Source organism: Coccinella septempunctata, chromosome 3, assembly GCF_907165205.1.
Source record: "Coccinella septempunctata chromosome 3, icCocSept1.1, whole genome shotgun sequence".
NCBI lineage: Eukaryota > Metazoa > Arthropoda > Insecta > Coleoptera > Coccinellidae > Coccinella > Coccinella septempunctata.
In genome coordinates this window covers 25092075-25116045 of record NC_058191.1, presented here as the reverse complement: position 1 = coordinate 25116045, position 23971 = coordinate 25092075, and the positions used below count along the sequence as shown (strand labels likewise).

Below are 23971 nucleotides of genomic sequence, written 5' to 3'. Positions count from 1 at the left end.
ACTTTACTTTAATTTTGCTACATGTTATAAAACATTGCTGTTTAGTCAAAGTTATTAGTAGGAATGACAAAATGACTTAAAAGCATCCATCTAACAAAGGAAACCCTTATCGAATTTGAAGGTCAGTCACACATAAAGTTAGAAAAAAAGTAATAAAACTGGCGACAAAGGGATAGACCGACGGCTTATAAAAATTTAAGGTTTCTATCGTCATTTATGGGCGCCAGTCTGGATCTATTTTTCGTGTATGGCAAAATTTGAAGGACAAGTATGAATTGTTATTTCGTTATAAGGTATTCATACCATTCTTCCCATATAATAACGTCTATCCACTTTATACAATTAATTGACATTCCCACTTACATATCAAAACATATAGGAATTATAATATTATTATAAAAAAAAAAATTTTCTGGGACTGTAATAAAAACAATTCAATGTTTATGATTTAATAATTTTTCGGATACAGTAATTAAGGCAATATGCACTATGTATTGCTGCTTGGAGAATGTCGAGAAATGAATCAATTCAGTTCGACAACAATTATCAAATTGAAAATTATGATTATTTACTAATTATTATCTAATGTGACTGATCTAGAAATTATATGTATAGTATTGGACTCACACTGTATGGCGAATGTCAGACAAATGGGCCAAAATACTTTTTGATGCATAAAATTCGGTTCCTTCGAATGATTACTACTGCGTTACTTTTGTGTCACCAGTGTTCACTGTATTATACAGTTTTTCAATTTTTTGCCCACTCAGTGTAAATTGTCATAATATGGTAAAGTAATTTCAAACATCACTGCAAATATATGGATATTATAATTTGAACAACTGCAAATCTATGTCAACATGAAAAAATCGGAAAATATTAACCACAATTTGAAATTTTTTTCGAAATTTTCAGCTCAAATTGGGCATCAAAAAATATTTTAACCAAATACTGACATAAAAAATTCAATTTACTAATTCACTCAATTCCGTAAAAGATACAAAATTCTCGTGTCTCCTCTAAAAATTTTCGAATACGAACCTGGATGAAGCATCATCGCTACGGTCACCCAAACCTACGCACAACAGGTGTTGATCCTCTCTTTGTGGTGGATGGGCATAAAAGCTACTACGTTGGTTGAGATTTACAAATGAAATTAGCAAAGGAAATTTACACATGTGCTATTTTCGAGAAACCACGTTGAAAGGACACAGAAGGTGTTAAAAGTAACCACTGCCTAGATGTAATCGTTAATGGAATGTTGAACGAGAATTGTAATTTTATCATTGGGTTGAAAAAAAAACTAATTCCTGAAAAAATCATCAACAATTAGCAATTAGGTCCTTGAAAAGTTCACCAGAATTATTTTATTATATGTATTTTATTTGAGGTAACTGAGGTTACATCTACTAGCTCTTATTTTTAAAATTTTCAAATAAAATGAAGTGTCACAAAAAAAAAATTCCATGGAAACAAGCTTAAATTAATAATAACAACTAACAATTACTGAAATTTTCATAATGTTGAAACATATGTACGTTTGAAAAAAATAGGTCCTCACTTATATGATTTTGTATTTATTACTATGTGAAATTCACATTAATTATCGAATTGAAGTTTGAATAAGTGGATAAAAAATTTTATTCCACAAGACATCCATTCTTTACAGTTTTCAACAAGCTTTTGTTCAATTTAACCGTGAAATAACAAAAATTGCATTACAAATTCTTCCAGAAACAGAATTGATTCAAGATGAGTTCTTCGAACAACATCCATTCTGCAAAAGAGTAATGTTCGAGCTTAACGAATGTCAATGCTTGCAAGTGGACAGTGGACTATTTTTATTTCTCTAATTTTTCCACATACAAATCTTCATCAACGTTTCTGCAAGATTCGTTCTTTCAAAGGCTTATTTGTTTTTCGAAGAATATTTTTTTCAAAACTATTTGAAAAATTCTGAAAAATAAGTCACGTGAAAGCCATCCATGTCACATCTAAGAATCTCAATGATTTATTCTTTGACTTCTTGAAAATCAAATGAGCCTTGATAAAGCCACGAATCTTGCCGAAACGTTGGTGAAGATTTGTATGTAGAAGAATCAGGAATTTAAACTAGTTTATTTGCCTGATTACAACCAATTTCATTTCGATATCTCTTATTACAAGATATTTACTTGGCTCCAAACATTTTCTTATCATTGCACATTCAGAATTTCTTCATTGAGTTTCTAGAATAATTAAATCATCATATTTATTTCCGAAAACGAAAATTCTACAATTCTCTGCTTAGTTTTCAAACAACCAACTGCATCATAAACCACGCATATACAGTCCCGATTATAATTGAGCGACATCTCGAATTTCACAGCAGGAGAGCTAGGATAATTGAAATTCATTTTATTACCACTAGAGACGGAGTTGACTCACTGTTTTTAGCGTCTCATTATGATTTTTTGTTATGGCACATGACAACGCAGCTGTTGCCGTTGGAAAAACAAATCGACAGTTTCGTGTTTGTTCCTCCAGTGTCTGTATATTATACGATTTTTGAAACATTATAGTGATTCACTAAACTATACGGATAAACACAAGTTATGTGAATTGACTTCTACGGAATTTTTCAGCCTAATTGTTGAACTCTCAGAAAAATGGATCTCTACAGATTTGATGGGATAATGGCGTTTTCGGCATTGCAGGAAAGTATTTTATCGTTGAAAGAAAAAGAATACGTTTTCAGATGAATAGATGAATGAATATTCAATATCAAAGATTTATATTATTTCGTCAAAACATTCGAAAAATCGCACTTCATATATTGGTTACCTTTCTCATGAAGAAATTATATCATTAAAACAAGTCATATCACCCCAAAAACCTCGAAATATTACAGATAGCCCCTTTTTTTGTTAAAATGATGCAAGAACGAAATCAAAACTTCTCATCCTTGAAGGTTAATCTCAATGTTTTAGCTGAGAATATCATATTCACAATATAAATTAATTGAAAATCAGTTATTCGTTGTAGCCTAGCTATATAGGAGGTATTCTTTCAATTTTCGATTCACGAATTTTCAGCCTGTTAAGACTTCGGTTAAAACATCTATTCTCAAAAGGTGTTTTTTTATTCCAAAAATTCATAGTAACCTTCAGAAAAGAAGGGGGCTAGTCAGGCCGTTATTTTTCAGTTTTAGTGGTTACTAAATTCTCGATTCTGAAATTTTCAGTCTAGTCTTATTTATTGTCAGTTGATTTTCAATACTTGAGGAGATTCATCTAGGCATCATTTTGATTAAAGAATTTCTTATACACATAGATACATTTTCGCTTCATTTCTGATTTCAAAAATTTATTGGGGGAAAATGATTTTTCCGAATAAAAATTCGAAATTTTATTGGATAATTTTGAGAAAATTGGTGAATATAAAATGAAGACAAGCTTTTCACTTAAAAAAATAATTTTCAATTTTAATTATTAGTTCTTTAAGCAACATAATGTCGAGTTGATATTTCAAGTGGAAAATTATACCGCACCGCGTTACAAAAGGAAAAATTAGTCATGACTACCTTTGAATTTCAAAATTAAAAGAAAATATTGAGTTAAATTATTATTTCGAAAATTTTCTGGGTGAAATAATAACACCCTGATATAAGTCAAAAATAAAGCAAAAACTCAAAAACAGACCTGAAATCTGGTATAGATTAATAATTTCAAATACAACAATTTTATTAGAATACACCCTAGTTGAAACATAGGATCGAAAAATAATATCTATTATTAGTTGGGTAGGTATACCTAACGGTATATTAACAAATAAATAACCAAATTTCCATTTGAAAATTTTCAATTTTTGGAGTTTTTTTTTAAACAGCACTTGTTAATTACGGTGGGCAATACATTCCATTTTTACCAAATTTTTTGGAAAATATCTGATCATTCAATCAATTCAATTTTGAGATTTGAGATATCAAACACAAAAAAGATAAGTTTCGATTTACCTAACAGGTAACTGTCGTTCTCCATGAGCATATTCATCATAGAAATGAATAATGATTTGTTGATTCTGTGGAAACTTGCTGACTTATCAGGAAATTTAGATGTAAAAACCTTAAACACTCTGTATCTGTAACGAGCAGCATTGGTATATGGCATGTTTATGGTAGCGAAAGAGACTTTTCACCAAGCATTAAGCATTCATTGGATTTCCCCAAAATATTTCTTACAGTTTAAATTTGTTTAAATCATAGCCCATACTCCTTGTTTTCCACAACTTATTGGATAACTGATTACTTCGAAATTATGTAACTCGTAAACAGTATAATAACAGGTATATTTGACAGCTGCCCCTCACTCTATTATGAACAACTAGAACTAGATTCAAAAGTGGAATGACAATTTTTTGTCAAAAATATCATGATCTACTGAAAGAACTTCAGAACTTGGTGAAAATAAAATGTGTAGTAATAATTCTCTATTGGCTATCGAGGTCGGCTTTTCCTATGCCAGCTGAAATGTACAAACAATAAGAAAACATTATATATAGATGTTTATAATTCCAACATCATTTACAATATTTTAATTCGAAATTATTGATAGATACCTAAAATTCTTGAAAAATCTTAAAAAAACACAAAAAATCAGCTTAGGGGCATGCAGCCTTTAACTGACGATGAGTCCTGGATTTTATGCCCTAACCTGATTTTTTCAATACTTTTTAAGGATGAAATACATATTTATAAAGAAAAAAATTTCAATAAAACTTGATAAAAATATTGTAATTAAGGTAGAAATTATAAACATCTATAACCTTTTCGTATTGTTTTTACATTTCAGATGGCATAGAATAAGCCAAAATCGATAGCCAATAGAGAATTATTCATTTTGACTTTCTTGAATTAGACATGAGCACATTTATCGAAGCTAATATCGTTTTTCTTTATTCTTATATCTTTTTCTGAATAATCGAAGTAAAGGATATCATATCTATATCACTATACCTACCTGAAACTAGATTACTAGAACTTTTTAAGTGACAAATTCATGCTGTATTCCTTTAACCATGAAACCCGAAATATTTCAATATTTGCTATATATCTTAGAGTTTCTTATGGATACATAATTTCATAATCAACTGATATTACCATTTTTGTAGAGATATCAGCTGAAAGTAACCAATTTGCCAGTAGAGCGTGACAAACATTAGACAATTTTCACGATAACAGAAAATAAAATATTTATTCACATGTGGGGTTGTGTGAAAAGGATATCTGTATGATAATAGTAATGTGAGTTAATGAATGAAATTCTAACAACAACATTCAGATGCAGAAATACTCGATAATAATACAAAATTCTATCGAAAAATGCATAAGAGCTTACATTACCTTTTCCTAATATAGTAACAGCCTAGAAATTTTTTTGAAAAATGTCAGATGGCAGTGACTCCGGACGTATTTTACTGATGGCACTAGGTCAGTCAGACAATCTCTCAGTTAGTGTAGATTCTAATTATTTTTCTATTCACTCCATTACATTCATCATGAATAAGAATGAGATTCAACTGGTATAATATTCATTGGGAAAATCAGGCATTTTGTCGAAACAGTGAACACAAATGAGACTGAATGAAAATGAATTTCGCAAAAGTGGATTCCTGTTTACTATTTTCAATTGATGATGAGGTGTGAATATTTAAAACTCAATGCGTTACTCATCTTATAAGCTTGTCATTTCTTGGGTATCTCGAAAATGACCTATTTTAAGCACATTATTTATTAGGTTCAAGGAGTAGAATCATAATTCGATAAAAAATTTGGATTGCCATTTAAAATAAAAAACTCTTTTTTATTCTGAGTTCAGCATATTTAACTTTTTTCATTCAATTCATGCGTTCAAATTTAAATTTTTACTGAATTGATCATTTCGTTAAATATTCTGTGTAATTCAATTCTGTTCTGCAGATCTACAAAGTCGCTGTTTCATTTTCAATGGTCCAAACTTTATAGGTCATTCCAAGCATTAATGACAGTAGGCCTTGAAAGTCTAGATTCAGCTTAATATCTGGTCACAAAATATCTCCAATAATTTCTGTGCTTTCAATCACAGAACTGAAATGTATAAATATAACTTATAAAAGTATGTACTTACACATACTTTGCAATTGCAATGAGGAATATTCAAATTGAGAGGAAATGGATCAGCATTAGGAATAAGCATAAAAATAAGAACTCAATTTGCGAAAAATCTTCGGTCAGTGCACTTTGAGTCGCATTCATCTATGGATCACTTTTTATTCTCAAAGCCAACTTGAATTCCTCAACGCAAAATCTTATAGCGTTTTCTATTGGTAAAACTAGTGCTGCACTGGATCACAGAACCTCAAATATGAATTAGGATATCTTTAAATATATGCTCTATTTTTATAATATGCACTCAATGAGCACTAGTTTCACTAATGGAATATTCTATTACAGTGAATTCCATTGAAAGAACTAGCTTCATATCCTTTGGAATGATTCTAGTGACATCAAAATATGCTCTCGACTGCACTAGTTTTACCAATAGAAAACGCTATTAGTTTCCATAGCCACCCGAGTGTTTGTTGCTAGATTTTTAACTGGAGAATAATATCAATATTTTGATCATCAAATCCCTGGACCGATAAATGTTTCCATTATCCAGCTCCAGCTGAGCAGTAAATAAAACAAATAATACCAAATTGATAGTGTTGCGGAAAATTCATAATTATTCCGATAGCAAAGAAAATCTAGCTCTCGATGACGAATGATGTAGTTGGAAAAAAAATAATTTTTCTGTTAATATCATTGATAATGATATATTGAACTTTCAAGGGAATCCTTGAAAGATATAACAGGGTGAGTCTTTGACCCTTACAAATATTTTAACAGTAGATTCTTGAGGATCACTTTTTTCCTTTACCATTTTTTTCGGAATCAGCTCGGATTGTAAGATACAGAAAAACCGTAAAAAATGTTATTTTTAGTTCATCTCACAAGCGGTTTTAACGGATGAATGAATTTTGGAATATAGTTTTTCATTTAATTGATGAAACTTTTTCGAACACAATATACTCACTGTGACCTTTTTCATAAAAATACCAAAAATTCAACCCAACTCTTGAAACTGAGTTGAAGGCTTTTTAATGAATATTTAACGTTTTGTGATCTGAAATTATTCATCATATTTTCTCGCATAATGCGAGCAATAAACAAAAATTAACAAATTTAATTTAAAAATTTACAAACAATAAACAAAAAATACAAATTAAATATGAAATTTGAAAAACTGGGTACTTTGGATGAAAACAACTCTGTTCAAAAGATCCACAGATGTGTAGTGTCACAGATTTAGCTAGTTATTCTGAAGATAATTTTGTTTTTCCAGGGGTGGCACAGCTCATTATGAAAACTTAAAATGGCTACATCTTTTATCAAAATGGTATAGGACAAAAGAGTTTTTTTGACCTCAAGAATCTACTGTTGAGATATTTGTACGACTCAAAGACTCACCCTGTATATTCTGACGACCAGAGGACATCCTTTATTCTTTTGACCGGTTGAAATCTTTGCAGATCATAATCCAATACGGCAATTTTAACATACAAAAATTGGCAGTTCTATTAGTTTTTCGGCATAATTTCTCGAAACTGGTTAATTTTTCCAGTCAAAACGGCCTTAGATCCCTCCCATTTTATGTACGATTCTACTCGGCGTGACCATCGCTATCGCAGGTAGAAGAAGAGAAGAGTAGGGTGCTAACTGACGGACCGAGCTGGTATAGGATAATTACGAGCAGGTATCAAGGCCAACTCCAACATAACGCAGCTCGGTGTGATTATAGGAAGTGATTAGTTCTATTAAATTCGAAGGTTGAGACCGACGACGACGACGTGGTTCTTGCTTCCATGGTCCCGGATCTCCCATGTTCATTTTTCATGTTTATTTGTTGGTTCTATGGTTATGTAACGAGGAACTCGGCGAGAAAGATAGGCAAAGGCAAATTGGGATAGGACGCTCGGACTATCGTTAAAACGTGATTTGCATTGATTAGCATAGGTCACATATACAGAGTGTTCCACGGTTGGCTATTACAGTTCTTTATTGCATTCTCAGATTACATGGATGAGATGAGCCTAAGTTTGTAGAACGTTTGTTTTGTTTTCGTAAATTGGAGGGCGTTTGAAAAACTTCGTAATAAATTGGAATAAATTAGTTCAGTGAAATGAGTTTCGAGTTTTTGACTGAAAAAATTGGAACGACGATAACTAAAGACTTTTCATTAATCATTTGGGACTGTACTGGTTGTTCGAAATGAGACAACTCATTGGCTATTTATTTGCTGAATCAATTAGGAATATATTATAGATTACTTTGTTCGTACTTTTTGCACACTTCTCCCTTGGAAGGAACGGAGTGAGGCAAAACTGTAATTTTCGAATTTTGCGCCGAAAATGGTTGAGATTTCGTAATTTTGATGACCCTAGACCCTAGACAAGAATATTTAATGATAGGGCTCTCCAACATGATGAGTACAGACTTTGTCTGAAGGGTATAATGAATATTTCATGATTCCAACAACTCTTTTCGGTGGTGGCTCAGTGTTCGATTGGGGAGGCATTCGTTTTAATGGGCTCACACATCTTATTATCTCCATTAACGCCACCAGCAGGGGAAAGGCCTCGGTATCAAATTGGGCCAGAATTATTGTGAACAACCGCATAAAAATGCATGGTATCAACCTCTCCAGGCCAATTGTATTGAACATGTTTGGTAGTCTGGTCTATAATATCACAGCAATTACACCGCTCACCTGACCCACCGCAGACATTACAATAGTTCGCTAATGCTTTGAAGGACATTTACCAAAACATCAAATTTTCATTGCTAACCTCGTTGACACAATGATGAATAAAGTGGCTTTTTTTGAGCCTGGGGTCAATGTAGAATCTTCAATTCATTATTATGTTGGCACTAAAGCAGTCTTGCTTACTGTTGCCATTTCAGGCAGATTAAACTCATGTAGACACCTAAATAAGTCGTTTTTTATTTTACTTTATATATTATGTATTCTGTACAGGGAGGGCAAAATTCGTTGTCTACTGGGGAGGGGGGATCTCGAGAACTATAGCAGCTAGAAGAAAAAGGATGACACAATCTCTAGCTCTTTTTTCCTAAGTAATCGGAACCTGAAAACAGAACCGGCCTATCACTTCTAGATTTGGAGTTATGAGCAAAAATTGAGGAATTGCCATTTTCAATAATGCTGAATCAGAAATATACGCCTGCATAGAAAAAGTGATTCTACAATCGCTAATTCCTATCACAAAGTATTGAGTCCATGAAAAATAAATTGCATATTCAACAGTCGCTATGGTAACGCCTACTTACTTATTGTCTTATTATTCAATCTTCAAATAGAAAGCACGAAAAAGTTTATATATCTTTCTCATAAAATATTTAAGTGAATAGTTAGGTACATATGATACATTTTTGAAATCAGCAAAAAATTTGCAGCAAAATAAAAGAACTTTCAACTATAATTTCCATTTTTAAAATAAGAAATCCTTGTCATAGCTTGAAAATGACTGAATTTGAAAATTTAATAAAATCATATTTAAATTAATCATGAAAAAATGCCTGTAGAATGCCATAATGATTTTCGCTCGGATTTTTGAGTACTAGTTGAAACAAGGGAGTAATTCAGCATTATTGAAAATGGCAATTTGCGAATTTTTGTTCATAACTCAAAATCTAGCAATGATAGGCCGGTTCTGTTTTCAGATTATAGTTCTCGAGATCCTCTCGATCGACAACGAATTTTGCCCACCCTGTAAATATTCCAGTCCCATATTTTTTTCTAATTCAGAATATATAACATACGTCGTGTCTCTGATTGTTCTTCCAATAAAAAAACTCAAAAACTAGTTCGGTCTAGTTGGCAGGTCATTTCATTGATAATATGATAATGAACTTTATGCTCCTAAATTATGTCAAGTTATTAAATGACACATGCTTCTCTTTAGTGGATTTCCTTAGGTTTATTATTCAGATATTAAAATTGTAACAACCTTGTAGATTTCAAAGAATAGACCTCAATATTATTACCAATATGACAGACTGTTAATATCATTTTCATTCCGGATATTTGAAAGGATGAAAAATTTTCCAATATGGAATGAATCACTTTCAGGGAATTTTATAAACCTGGATTCAACTGAATATGTTCCGAAACCTTTTCAACTACTAGATGATCTAAATACCAGCACCAAAACCTTTTCAAACACCTTCACAAATAAGGCTGTGCCACTACTAGTAGAGGTTAATTGGTAAATATGAAGTAGTCATGGCAATTCTCATAATCTCCTCATTTCCAGAGCATCTTCTCGAATATCCGGACTACGCCACTGCATTCTGCATGAAAAAGTGTCTGTAGCATGTTTTCACTTACGGCCAGTTTCATAATCAAATATAAAGTCGCTTTAATTTTAAAGCTGCCTTTAACCCTACTGAAACTGGACGTTATAACTTGAAAACAAAAGAAGATAGAGGGATCCGTTTTGACCATTAACAATCTTTTGAACATCGAGGTAGGAAACGTTATATCCATTTTTCCCTAGCTCTTACGGTTACATAGCTGTCATTCAATCCTATCGAATTTTGCCTACCCTGTACATGTATGCAAACACTTTTGGAGCATTGTATATGGCCAAATAGAGTAGTCGGCACTTTTCAAAACCAACCCACATTTTCCGAAATTTCATAGTCTTCTGCAAAATGGTGTTTCCTGAACACTTAACTTTTGCATGACTGCAACTGTAGGATTAAAAGTGATCCTTCATTATCATTGCACGTAACATCAAATTTCCATCATTGAAGATAATGAAGAACGTTAACATTATATCATAATTTCAAATCATAATTAAATTGAAATCGTTCCCTATACCTACGTCATAATTAGACCTCTCAATAGTTGTTTTCGAGGAGGTCGCGGCTGATGTTGCACTTTTCTCTGTGATACTGGGATCACGGATAACGAAATCGTATTTATCATAGAATCGACGAACGGGTACGTTCGGAAAATTTCCGTGATCATTTCGAAGTCCGATCTGCGCCAGCGATAAGCAGCCAAATAACGACCCATCCGATTATATTTAAAACAAACTAAACCTAATTATTTTTGAATGGAATCGTAGATAGGACACGATCTTCGGTTACAATGTATCGGTGGAGCTGGAATTGAACACGAATTTATCTGGGTGATTATGATTAGTTTCAGAAATCGTGAAAAGCGAGATCGTTTTCGATTTAACAATTTACGTTTGATACGGAAAGTGGCCTGTTTACGGTCGCTTGTCGCAAAGTGACTCAAGCGATATTTCGCAGATAGTAAATGTTTTGTTGATTCTTTGATCGGTTTTTTATTGTCTTCATTTATATGGGAAGCGAGTGTGATATTATCTGGATATATGACAACGAGTTTTCTTTTTTAACATTGCATTAATCTCGTCACAAATAAACGGATATTCGGAGGAAAAATTTCAACTCATCTCCTCATCTCACCAGTTGAAAATTTTCTAATAAATTAGTTGTGGCTTTAAGTTTCAGGTTTTCGTAGGTGATGAATTTGTTTTTCTTATTGGTTATAAAAAAAGTGATAAGCGATATACAGGGTGTTTCATGAGTCGTTGGCCATAGCCTTATGGTGAATACAGGTCATCCAGGCCTTTCAGAAAACTTGCTTGTTTTGTATCCTAAGGCTATTAGTTTCGGAGATACGGGGTGATTCATGAACATTGATCTAAATTTGCGATAGCCATAACTGTGGACTGCAAGGTCCAATTTCGATTAAATTTCATGGGTTTGTTCACTTCAGAAAGCTCCTTCAAACCGCTCATGAAGTGTCAATATTTGCAGGGCAGTACTCAGAATATCATGATTTTTCTTTCAATCTCCCAAATCTATATTTTTTACATCCCTTACAGAAATTTCGTTATTGCCATGAAAAACTACATAATTCATTCTAAGAAATTCAATTTTCACTTTGCATGGCAAACTTGTCACAAGGGAATATTAACCAGACGAATCAATATTTTATGTAATTTTTTCGAAATGCGGTCCTGTTTTTATTCCTTCGGTGATAATATTTATTGTCCTTTGCCGAGATTCTGAATTATTTGAAATTCTGTTCAATTCTTTCTCATGTTAAACTTTGAGCACATAATGAGTGTTCGAAAAAAGTGTTGATATGCAAAATCTGTCATATTTTCACGCTCACTTAGTGGAAACTGAGGGTTTAAAATGAAAAAGAGTTGAATTAAAAAAAAATTCAAAATCGGCAATGTGACAAGTGTGCCAAGCAAAGTGAAAACTGAATTCCTTAGAATGGAATTATGTAGTTTTTCATGGCAATAACGAAATTTCTGTAAGGGATGTGAAAAATACAGATGTTGGAACTTGAAAGAAAAATCATGATATTCTGAGTACTGCCCTGAAAATATTGATATTTCATGAGCCGTTTAAAAGAGCTTTCTGAAGTGAACAAACCCATAAAATTTGATCGAAATCGGACCTTGCATTCCAGACTTATGGCTATCGCAAATTTAGGCGAATGTTCATGAATCACCCCGTATCTCCGAAACTAATAGCCTCAGGATAAGCAATAAGCAAGTTTTCTGAAAGGCTTGGATGACCTGCATTTACCATAAGGCTATGGCAAACGACTTATGAAACATCCTGTATACCCCTTGCCCTTGAACATAGATACAAGGAATAATAATAATAAACATTTGTTGTTGTCCAAAGACTGGAGTGAGATAGTTGCTTAGTGTCGCCAATCACAATTAAGATAGTGGAATCTGACATCATTGTCAAGTCAATTTTCCGTATAAAAAGGTAGGGGCTATATAAATTTAATTATTTTACGCCACTGCCTTAGTGTCGCGCTAGACAGAGAAGCATCGAACGTTTGTACCACAACGAATACATTCATAGCGCGTCAATGTCCATTCCATGTATTTATGTTCTAAGGTATACCCCCAACGTTCTGTCAAGTCTTTGAAATAAAAAAATCACTTTTCATCGACAGAAAAATGTCGGAATTCAGTTAAATTCCGAGTTCAAAGTAGGAATTCAACGAAAAATATCTTTACAATATTATGTGGCCCTTCTACGCGTTCGTAGAGATAAAATACGTAATTACTGAGACTTTTACGTAGACCGGACAACATAGCGCTGATTTAAAACCCAAAAATGTTTTGATAAGCGTCATAACCCCACATTTTCGTAATATACAGTGAAATGTGTCAAATTTTCATGGCCAACCGAGTGCTAAAATAAAAGTGAATGGAGTATAGAATAATTAATAGTTTCCTAGCGCTGAAAGTATCACGGTTTCCGAATTAGAACTGAATCCGATGAAAATTAGAATCGCTTCAAATATTTTCGAATTTCAACGCTAATTGCTACTTTCGATAGAATTTGCGTTTGTTGGCGTTCGGGCTTTGGTTTGAAAGCGTTATAAATCGCATGCTCTCCTTCGACTTTTGAGCATTCAGAAAACCTTCGTGATTCATTGCTCAGAAATATCGGACTCTTCTGTAAAATTCCATATTGAGTTACGGAAATTTGTGTAGCCTGCCATCACAAATGGGTTGACGTTATTCGAACCATCTAAACGACATGCGTCGACGGCATTCATTCCTTTGATGTGGAATAGAAGCACGGTCCCTTTGATGTATTTTATGTATATCAATAGATAAAAGCCGGTGCCTTTGAACACAGCCCTTATCTATAGAAAAGCTATAAACACAATCTGTCATAATAAATACAAGATGGGCCTAGTTGACTTCAGTACGTAGCTCAATGCGAAAAGATCATAATATGAACTTGTGGCATGTGTTCAAGACAGCACTAACGTAAAGTTAGCTTTTGCGTGCTTACTCAAATTAAGGTGAGCGCACTCGAACCGCCTGCAATCAAATTGTTGCGCAACTATCGCGAAACTGAAAAGTTGCATGTATGCGACAGGCCTAATGATGAGAAAAGGGGTAACCCATCCAGGTACTGAACACGCTCATTGCTGGTTAGATCCAAGAAAATGCAATCTTTCCAAAAATCAAATTTTTTTCACTTTTTATACCTACGAAGTCTTCTCATAGAGTTTCAATTCAATTCAATTGAAACGGTAAATTTTGAATATTAAGAAGAAAAATTTAAGATGGCAATGTCATTGGGATGCATGAAGCCATACGATGAATAAATAAATAATTAACAATCCCTGCAGATATTATAGAGAAAAAACCAAAAAAATTTGATCTTTCAAAATCATGTAGCTCCGTAAATGAACGTTTGCAGACCTATATTTATATTAACTTTAATATTCATATTAACTTAACTTTTTGCCCTAAAATTATTCAGAAAATATACCTAAAATTATTGCATTGAATCTTGAAACTCTCTGTATAAATCTGACACGCTCGAGTAAATCCCCAGTCCCCAGTTTAAATCTTGGGCTTCCAAACCATTCATGATATGTAGTTAGAGGCCAAGAGGGAAATCCGGGATTTACTCGAGAGTGTCAGATTAATATTCGAGGAGATACCAGCCAGTCAGAATATAAAAAAAAGATCATTTTACATAGGTACTCGATCGTGTTAGATTAAGATATATGTGGTTAATTACATGTTGAAAAGTATACTCGTATATTCCCTTAATCTGACAATTTAAGCGTGACGAAAATGTGTGCGAGGGCGAAAAACTTGCAAAAAAAGTCACGTGTGACGTGTACATTCTCGAGCGCAGTGGCTTTTATTCTTATTTTGACGCTAATGATTCAAGAATAACGGAAAAAATATAATCAAATAAAAACAATAAAAATTGGCCATAAATGTCACAAAAATCAGTTTTTTCGAAATATCTCCTCTCCGGGGCTTCGAATTGTTTTCGCATTCATCATAGAAGTTGTTAAGCATAACATTTTCTACAAATTTTGTCGGAAGCAATTTTTCTACGTTTGAACGTTTTTGAGATATATTGCAATGAATATATACTTCATTCACTTTTATTTTAGCAGTCGGTTGGCCATGGAAATTTGACACATTTCACTCTGTATAGTACGAAAATGTGGGGTTATGAAGCTTGTCAAAACATTTTTGGGTTTTAAATCAACGCTATGTTGCCCGTTCTACGTAAAAGTTTCTGTTATTACGTATTTTATCACAATGTCGAATCTCTTCGGAAAATGTGTGACGAACATAATTGAAGTTTATACAAATTGATTGAAGGCATACCAAATCCAGTTGTTCGCATGGAAAATACAAGAGATCCGTATAATATCATAATATCCACTAGCTTGAGGAGAGTTAATGTTCGTTATCTTCTTTGGCTTACACCATTTGTAGATTTCAAAAATAATAACTGGAAGATGAAATGCATATGATGCAGTGGTTGGGAATGGGTATCTCCCGAAGGAATTAACAGATAATTACAAGAATGTTAAATTCTTCAACAAAAATCATCTTGCATCAATGGAAGTAAAAGGAATTGAAGGAAGTTTCAAGTTAAGATGAACTTCACCTTTGAACAAAAATTTCACATGAATAAGCAAGTAACAGGACAACTTGCGCGTATTTGTGGCTATTCAACTTAATACATTGATGCAATAATAAAAATTAGGTATTTATTGGTACCTTAAGACATTTACATTGTATAGGACAAGTCAAATGAAAAATAGAAAAATCCATTTTAGGGAACTTATTCTCCGATGACATTATCGAAAATCGAAAGTAAACTTTTCGCATTAATTCACTCAAACATAAAATTCTCAAATGCCACCACCTTTTTGGGTCTCCCAATAGAAGGAAATTCTTTGTCATCCTCTTCATTCACAATCTTTCTGATTGTTGAAACATTCAGCTGGATTATAAGTCGTTTAGATTCAGATGAAACATTATATAAATTCTCTTACATTGAATATGCTCGCTACCGTCTGACGTATTGTGGATTTTAGAATATCAGGGTATAACTATTTGAATGAGCGGACCTGAATTCTAAATAGCACTTCCTGAAACCCTGTCTCTTTTTTTCAATCACCTTCGGCATTTTCGTAATAAAAATTGATATTAGTTGTGGCAACGGCGTTATGACATTAACGACATTTCATGAGTACCAACCTAACTTCGTTCTAGTTACAAAAACTTGAGAAAATTATATCATGGCCAACCGACTGCTAAAATAAATTTGAATGAAGTATACCTACATTAGACTCTAGACTGGGTTTCTATATTGACCTTGTAAAATTGATTCAGACAAAAGTTGTATAGAATTTTATTATCTGCAACTTTCATAATGAATACAGAAACGATTAGAGGTAAAGGAATGTAGCTATTGTAAAAAAATTCCTTGTTTTCGTCTTCAAACTGTCAGATTAAGAAAACCCCCCTGATTAGTGTCAGATTAATGGGTCAAAAAGTCTGCAACACCCAGATCAACCATCTGTAGAAAATATGACAAGCTGGAGTAAGTACAAGTAACGATTTTTTTACATTTTCAAAATACCGCTGTGACTTTTTTTACCATTTTCAACTCTTACGTACGGCCAGCTCCACCACGCAAACTGTCAGATTAACATGAATTTATTATCATCCCGATTTAGCATCGTCGGCTCCCCAACTATAAAAGTTTATTACAGAATTACTCTTCAATTGAATATTGAAAAGACATTCCTGTCAACATTTTTATTTATTGTATATAAAGATTATTATTACACAAAATCAAACTATTAAATCCGAAAGGAGAAGGCGAAGGCCAATAATGATCGAAGGTGCCGAAATTGTGAAAAGGGAAAGGTAGATGATATCTGATAAATCACTACGTGAAATTTGCACTGCTTTTATTTTCTTTCGGTACTGCCCAGTTAATAACAATGACGCCGCCGAGCAAGAGGATTTAAAATTCTCATCGCCGATCGTTTTACCAATACAATTCGACAAACAAAGAACCAGAGCGCGATGGTATAATAATTGTTAATTCTATTCTTCGCATACGGCGTTCAAGGTCGGCCTAACCCACTGAACAATAAATTTTGGTGAATGATGATCCACGTAGATCTTTGACGCGATATCGGATGCGATTTGAATAAAACAACGTCGAAAAATCATTATCGATTGGACGTTTCCGGGATCGATGTTTTCAATTCTGTGTTTTTCCTATCTGGATATCGTTCGTTCTCGATTACATATTAGCAAAGGAAAGGGCTATCTTGATTTTTATCTGAGTGGCGTTTTCATTACGATCTTGAGTGAACAATGGGTGATAGCGTTATTTAAGATGGCGTCAATTGATCGAAAATTCGATTTAGAATTTCCAAGGAAAAATACTTGAGACTGGGAGTTCATCGTCTCTATCGGAAATATTGTAGATATCAAAATAAAGAACCCATCTCGGGACTCTCGTGAGGCCATAGATTATACCGTAGATTCCAATGAATCTGAAGGTTTTTCTCATTCACAATGTGAGAAAACTATGGATGTGAGTGAAGCTTTCTTTGGCTTCTTGATTAAATATGGAATTGGTTGAATAAAAGGCTAATTCATAGTTTACAGCTTGGTAAGGGGGTTACATAACACTGCGACCTTTAAGGTCTGTTGTGCCCTCCGTCAAAGATGTTTTCACAACTGCGCCATCTACAGCTCGCCCTCCATCACCAGAGTTCCAATGAACTTCAGTATCTAAGAGGGCTTCAAGCAAGGCTAATGGTGGTATTCTGCTTTCATCTGTAAGATAATCTGTAACTTTTCATAAGCTTACAGGAAAATTGCAATTCTGGACGGTTTTTAGTGGTCTGCAGCTTACAGGAATCCGTAACTATTTACGATAAGTAGTTCAAAAGTGACACTGTCAATGAGATAGTGACAGAAACATTTCCAGAATAGGGTACTCTAACGATTTGTCAAAATCAGCTGATCCTTCATTGCCGTGGGGCACACAAAGCTTTTTTATTATCAGTGCAAAGAGGCATTTCTTAGAAAGTTATAGTCTAATCACTCTAATCTAACGTAGGGAAGAACATTTTTTCCAAAAACATGCACAAAACACAATACTCGACCAAAACAGCATGCGAATCAATGGAGGGAAAAGCTTGTGTGCCCCACGACAGCGAATGCTTAGATGATTTTGACAAATCGTTAGAGTTCCCTATTGCATTATTCACGAATCTGTCAATCTGATATTAGTCCAAAAATTAAAGTTATCAGGAATTTGGACAGTTTTTTATTTTCTCAAATGTTCAATGTGCCAACGTTTCGGAGGCGAATTCCTCCTTCTTCAGGGCTCAAGAATATTAAGTTGTACGTATTTTCTCGTACAACTTAATATTCTTGAGCCCTGAGGAAGGAGGAATTCGAACGAGGTTCTGTAATCTGAAACTTACAGATCTATCGTACGCTACACATTCGTAACTTACGAATGAAAAGCAGAATACAACCATAAGTCTCATACTTCCTATAATTTTCTCGTCCAAGACCTTTCCTGCCTAGGCTTGCTTAGCGAGGCATTCTGTAACCTTCTCCATAGAATCTACACTCGTCAGTTTCTGGTGAGTCAATTCTCATCATATGCTTCTTACCTTCTTAAGGCTAAGCTTCTCATATCCTGTGAGGAAGCCAGTGAGGAGGCGTAACTTATTTTTACTCAGATCCAAATACTCTTTCGATCTTGCAGTTTCAAAATACCGGAGGAAGTTTTTGGAAAGATCCATCACTTGAATATTCCTTCAGAGTGTTTCTTTTTTGATTTCTTCCTTTTCCAGAAACTCTTGGCAATCTGGGTATCTAGGTCTTTCTGCTAGAAAGGCTCTGGGCTATTAAGTGGCGTTTTTGCTCTCTTTCTAGCGAGAGTGTTAGCCTCTTCGTTTCCTTCGATTCCAATGTGACCAGGAACCCAGACGAAGTTTCCTTCGGCACTCACATATCAGCTTTGAGTCGATGACCTAGGAGTTCAGTGGTTTGATAGTGACTTAATTATCAAAATGGAGCACTATATCACATCCTTGATCGTTTCTTTCCAGGTTTATGTTTACGCATCTTTCGATTGTGGGTATTTCTGCCTGAGAAACACTCGAGCACGAGCCTATCGATTGTGTGCAACTGGTGCTCGCCCTGTATGTTCCAGCGCCAGCCCCTTTCGTGGTTTTTCAACCATCTGTATACTATTTAATTGTATCAACATTGAAATTTTGGGAAGTGTGCCCATGTTGGTACCCTTAATGAGTTATCAAAATATTTTAGTTTCTTTGGATAATAATACATATTTAGTGTTACTCACAGTATATATTTGAATGAAATGAATGAAAACATTTTCAAAAATTTGGTCTTGGAGTGCCATCATATGCGCATATGTGTCCTATGATGGCATATAACTGAAAATAAAATAGATTATTAAATTGGTCTTTCACCAGTTCGGTTTCCACCTGATTCGTGAAAGTAGGCCTTCGTTCACCTAGATCAATCACATTTTGTACCACAGTATTTAGTACTGCCCCCATATCTTCCTCTTTCCAAAGTTGTCTCTTACTTCTTGTTGCCTTAGCTGTTAATTCAAACACTAAAGAATATGATGGCACACTATGCTATCTTAGGAACACTTTGACTATGTCATCATAGGCATATATTTCATATATCTTTCAACTTACTTGCTATAGGACATGACCTCAAAGTTTTATACGTAGAGAATTGTTACAGGGTTTTTAAAGGGAAGTATAAATATTTTTACACAAACTTTGGAACCATTTGAATAATTCAAAAATAAATGAAACAACTTTCATGCATCAACACTTACCTGAAAGAATAAACTGTCCTAAAAATACTAAAAGGCACGTATTCATGTGTAACCACGTATGCCTTCCAGTAGTGCCATCTGGCGAACAACCTTAGCGAACATAAGCTTATTTGCTTAATAATAACAGGCAGGATGCCATTATAGGCACACTTCCCCCACTTATTCCTTTTCTCATTCTTAAAGTTCTTCTCAATGCTTCTTTTTCGAGCATATCATCACTAGGTAAGTTCGCTGATTATAGGGAGTACAACACTCTCTAAACAAAAGTACTCTAGAGAGGATCAGGGTCCCTGTCTTTTAATTCTCTCATTACCTATACCTTCCCTAGATATTTTGAGGATGGCATGGCCTCATGGGCTACCCTATATATCACTAGGTGTAGAGCAGTGAGATGTGTTATGACCACAAGTGCTCTAGTTGGACACGTTCTTATAGCTCCAGTGATGCACGCAGAGGCAAGCCTTTGTACCTTGTCATATGAAAGTCTAGGAAAGAGCAGAACTAATTTGTCCATCAAAATATCGGTTGTAGGACCAATAAAATCAATTGAAAGAAGTCTGTTTTAGAAAAACAGACTATGTTTTTTCTCAAACCGATATAGGAAAGTGGGTGATCCAGACTTTTAATTTTAAATTCGAAATTTGTTTTGATTTGATAGATTTTAAAGAATTATTGTTTATGCAACTGTTGCGTTTTATGTTTCATATCATTCATCGTCAATTGGTTTTCTTTTTCAATTCAAAGTAATAAAATTCATCTGTGATTCTATCGAAAAGGACGTCCCATGTCTAAAAGCATGTTTCTTACGGAATAAGGACGGTATAATCTTTTTGTCTGAAAATATAGGTACCTCGACTTCTACAAAAACACCACAAGAAAAAATGTAGCATTTTGCCAATTAACCGCAACTGACTTGACCTGGGCCAATTGTACTTCGTTCGAAAGAAGAGTGTAGGTTATTACACATTTTCCACAACTTTACTAAGTCAACTTCAAGCAATCATTTTCAAGCAAGCAAACATAAAATTACAGAAATGTAGTGAAAAATCATCACTGTAGTTCAAAAAAAGGATTATAGTGCACTGCGACCTTGGAGTTCACTGATGATTCAACTTTACAGTGAACATTCAAATACATATTTCATACTTTCAAAAGAATCATTTGACTTGACGTATCGTTTAACCATTTCTTGTTGCTTGTTGGAAAGTTCTTAACAGCAATTCTGTAACTCCTATAAAGGACACTGTAACACAATGTTACAAATCTCAAAGGAACGGAGATTTGAGGTATTGTAGTGTAAATTCTCTAAAAATAAATATGTAGTGGTACTGAGCAGTTTCATATAGGTAATTGATAAGAATATAAGATGATTGTATTTTTATGATTCAACACCTTATATACAGTCCCTGGCCAGTTTATCAGACGCACTGAGAATTTTTTTTATATTTACTGGTATTGCCCGAGGAAAAAGCAGAATATTTAAATTTCATTTCCACAGAATGTCAGTTTTATCTACGACTCTCATTAAATTGTTCTATTTGGCATTTATTTTTGATGTTGTAGTATTAATACTTAAGTATGAATCAGTACTATGTCTTCCAGTGGACGTCTTGCATTCTTCAGGTTCGTACGTTATTTCGATAATCCACATATGAAATCAATATCTTCGAATGCAGCAAACCGAACAATTCTGCTTTGATAGTATGAAGCTCTCATAGCTACACAGGGTGGCTCAGCAAAATATTAGAATTTCATGTTTAATCATCAATAAATCAATATTTTTTATCCAATATGATATATTATATGTGAAAATCATTTACAGATGAAGTATATGTAACATATACATTCAATTTAATAATTCAATATTGAGATTTTGCATCGAATCAGTGCGTCTAATAATATGGCCAAGGACTGTAGTACGATATCGATAATTTTTAGATACATATTTGAACTTTCACCGGAATGCGAGCACTTCACAGACGAATCGTCACTTGTGGGTAGGATTTCGAATATTCCTCATCAACCGTTATGAACTCAATACCTGGCCACATCATTTTTTTTTAAGGAAAAGATAAAAGATCATTCAAACCATGGTACGATAATTTCTCACACTGGGCCATCAACGAATACTAAAATAGTAAAATAGATGGTATTTCAACGAAATTCTTTCTAGATTTGCATTCATGCTGTAGCTTTCAACGTTCAGGCATTAAATTATTGTTGAAAATGCAATTATTCCAAATGTTAAGAGTGAAACGTTGTGGTTAGCGTTGGACGTTCGGATTTTGCAATGCTGACATATTCATTATGATAATTTTAGAAGGCCTTCTGAAAATATTCTTCATCAGACCATAATATAAAATGACTAGTGAGATGAATCTCAAACATAATGCATTTTGCTGAAGTTATTCCACCAAGAGAGTCCAAATTTTGGAAATAATCAAGGATGAGCCAACAACTGAAAAAATAATTACGAAAGAAAATAGATTTTTGTTTGTGGCTTTTATGCGTGATATTTTTTTTTTAATTTTACTTAATAGAAACATCACGAATTCTATTTCAAAATCGGTAAAAAATTTCTCTAGATTTCTGGAAAAGAAACATATTTCTGCTGTGCGATCTTTAGGGTCTTGTAATCAGAAATAATTTTATGTATGAGTTTTTCAATTTCAAAGGTGAGGTGTTTTTGACGGACTGTAGAAGTCAAGTATTCAAGATGGCTGAGCTACAGCCCCTAGAAGTTCGACAAAATTTCATTGAATTTCAAGTGCATGACTGTGAAAGGTGATTTGGGGTGAAAAAAGTGTAGAAAATTGACAGTTTATTAAAAATGCTTGTGTTCAAAAAGTGCTACTATTGTTACCCTATTTTATCCCATTTTTAGACGATTGTTGGGAGGTTCGAACAAGAACAAGATCGTGATGACTATTGTGAAAAAATTTGTGAATAATTCTGAAGAATTTTATTGGTGAGATTTCGAACTAGGTAATATTATATTTTTTTACACTTGGTCCTAGGTCTTCTTCTGTTAGTTGGTATCGAAATGAGCCATGTCATAAAATCGTTTCAGTCACTAAATAATGAAAAAAAATCGGCAATCCTATTCTCATGCCCACGTTATTATCACGAGATACGTTTTTGTCCATTGCTTCGCGATAATCCAGATAACAAATGATCTAGGGTCGTATCAGGATCTATTTCTGTAATAATTGTCAATTTTTTCTTTCAACTTCGTTATTTTGAAAGTTTTGTTTAGGTGATTTTTGGTTAAACGCTTCATTTTGAACGGTTCTACCTTCTACCATCTATTGAAAAAATAGCTCCACCTTCAAATATACCCTGTTTAGCCCTCCTTAATGAAAATTTTGATACCTAGGATTTTTTAGAATCGGTGATTTTGAATGTTTTGTCAGAATTCTTTGAATCAAGATGGGGTACAAAATGGCGAAAGAGTTTTGTTGTTATATTCGAGGTGGTTTTGCCAATAGCACTAGTAGGTACCTACATTTCTTATGATATAAACGTTTCTCACTTAAGACACGTACTCATCCATGATGAAAAACCATAAAACAATGTTATTTAACTATTTATATCTAACAAACGGTTTCATCGAATGAAATGAATTTAGGAATATGGTTTTTTATTTATTTGATGAATCTTTTTCGAACACAAGATATCACCCACGTTTTCCAGTTTTCTCATTAGGACCATTACGTACCATAAATATACCAAAAATTCAAAGAACCCAACACTTCGAACTTAGTTGGGCGCTATCTAAAATGAGTATTTTGTAAAATAAGAGTATTTCTCATATTTTTTCGCATAATACGCCGTTTTAGAGTAATTTGATGTTCGAAAATTAAGAAGTAAATTTGAAAAATTGGGTACTTTGGCTGAACACAACTCTGTTTCAAAGATCCATAGATGTGTTATTGTGAATGGTAATTTTATTTTTCCAGGGGTGGCACAGCTCATTATGAAAACTTAAAATGGCTATAGGTATATTTTTATCAGGGCCGAATCGGAAAAAATGGTATAAAAAAAGTATTTCTTTTGATCTCAAGCATCTACTGTTAAAATATTTGTACGAGTCAAAGACTCAACCTGTGTACATATATCATA

The 23971-nt window shown here is 33.6% G+C and overlaps 1 protein-coding gene across 1 annotated transcript in view; it reads left to right on the top strand.

Annotated features, from left to right (window-relative positions):
• Window positions 1-2515: 2515 nt before the first annotated feature.
• LOC123309146 (protein TIS11) overlaps window positions 2516-23971 on the top strand; it is a 43073-nt gene continuing 21617 nt past the window's right edge. Inside the window, exon 1 of the mRNA XM_044892101.1 lies at window positions 2516-2696. Within this exon, the coding sequence (XP_044748036.1) occupies window positions 2649-2696 (48 nt within the window). The 5' untranslated portion in view covers window positions 2516-2648. The remainder of the gene's footprint in view (window positions 2697-23971) is intronic.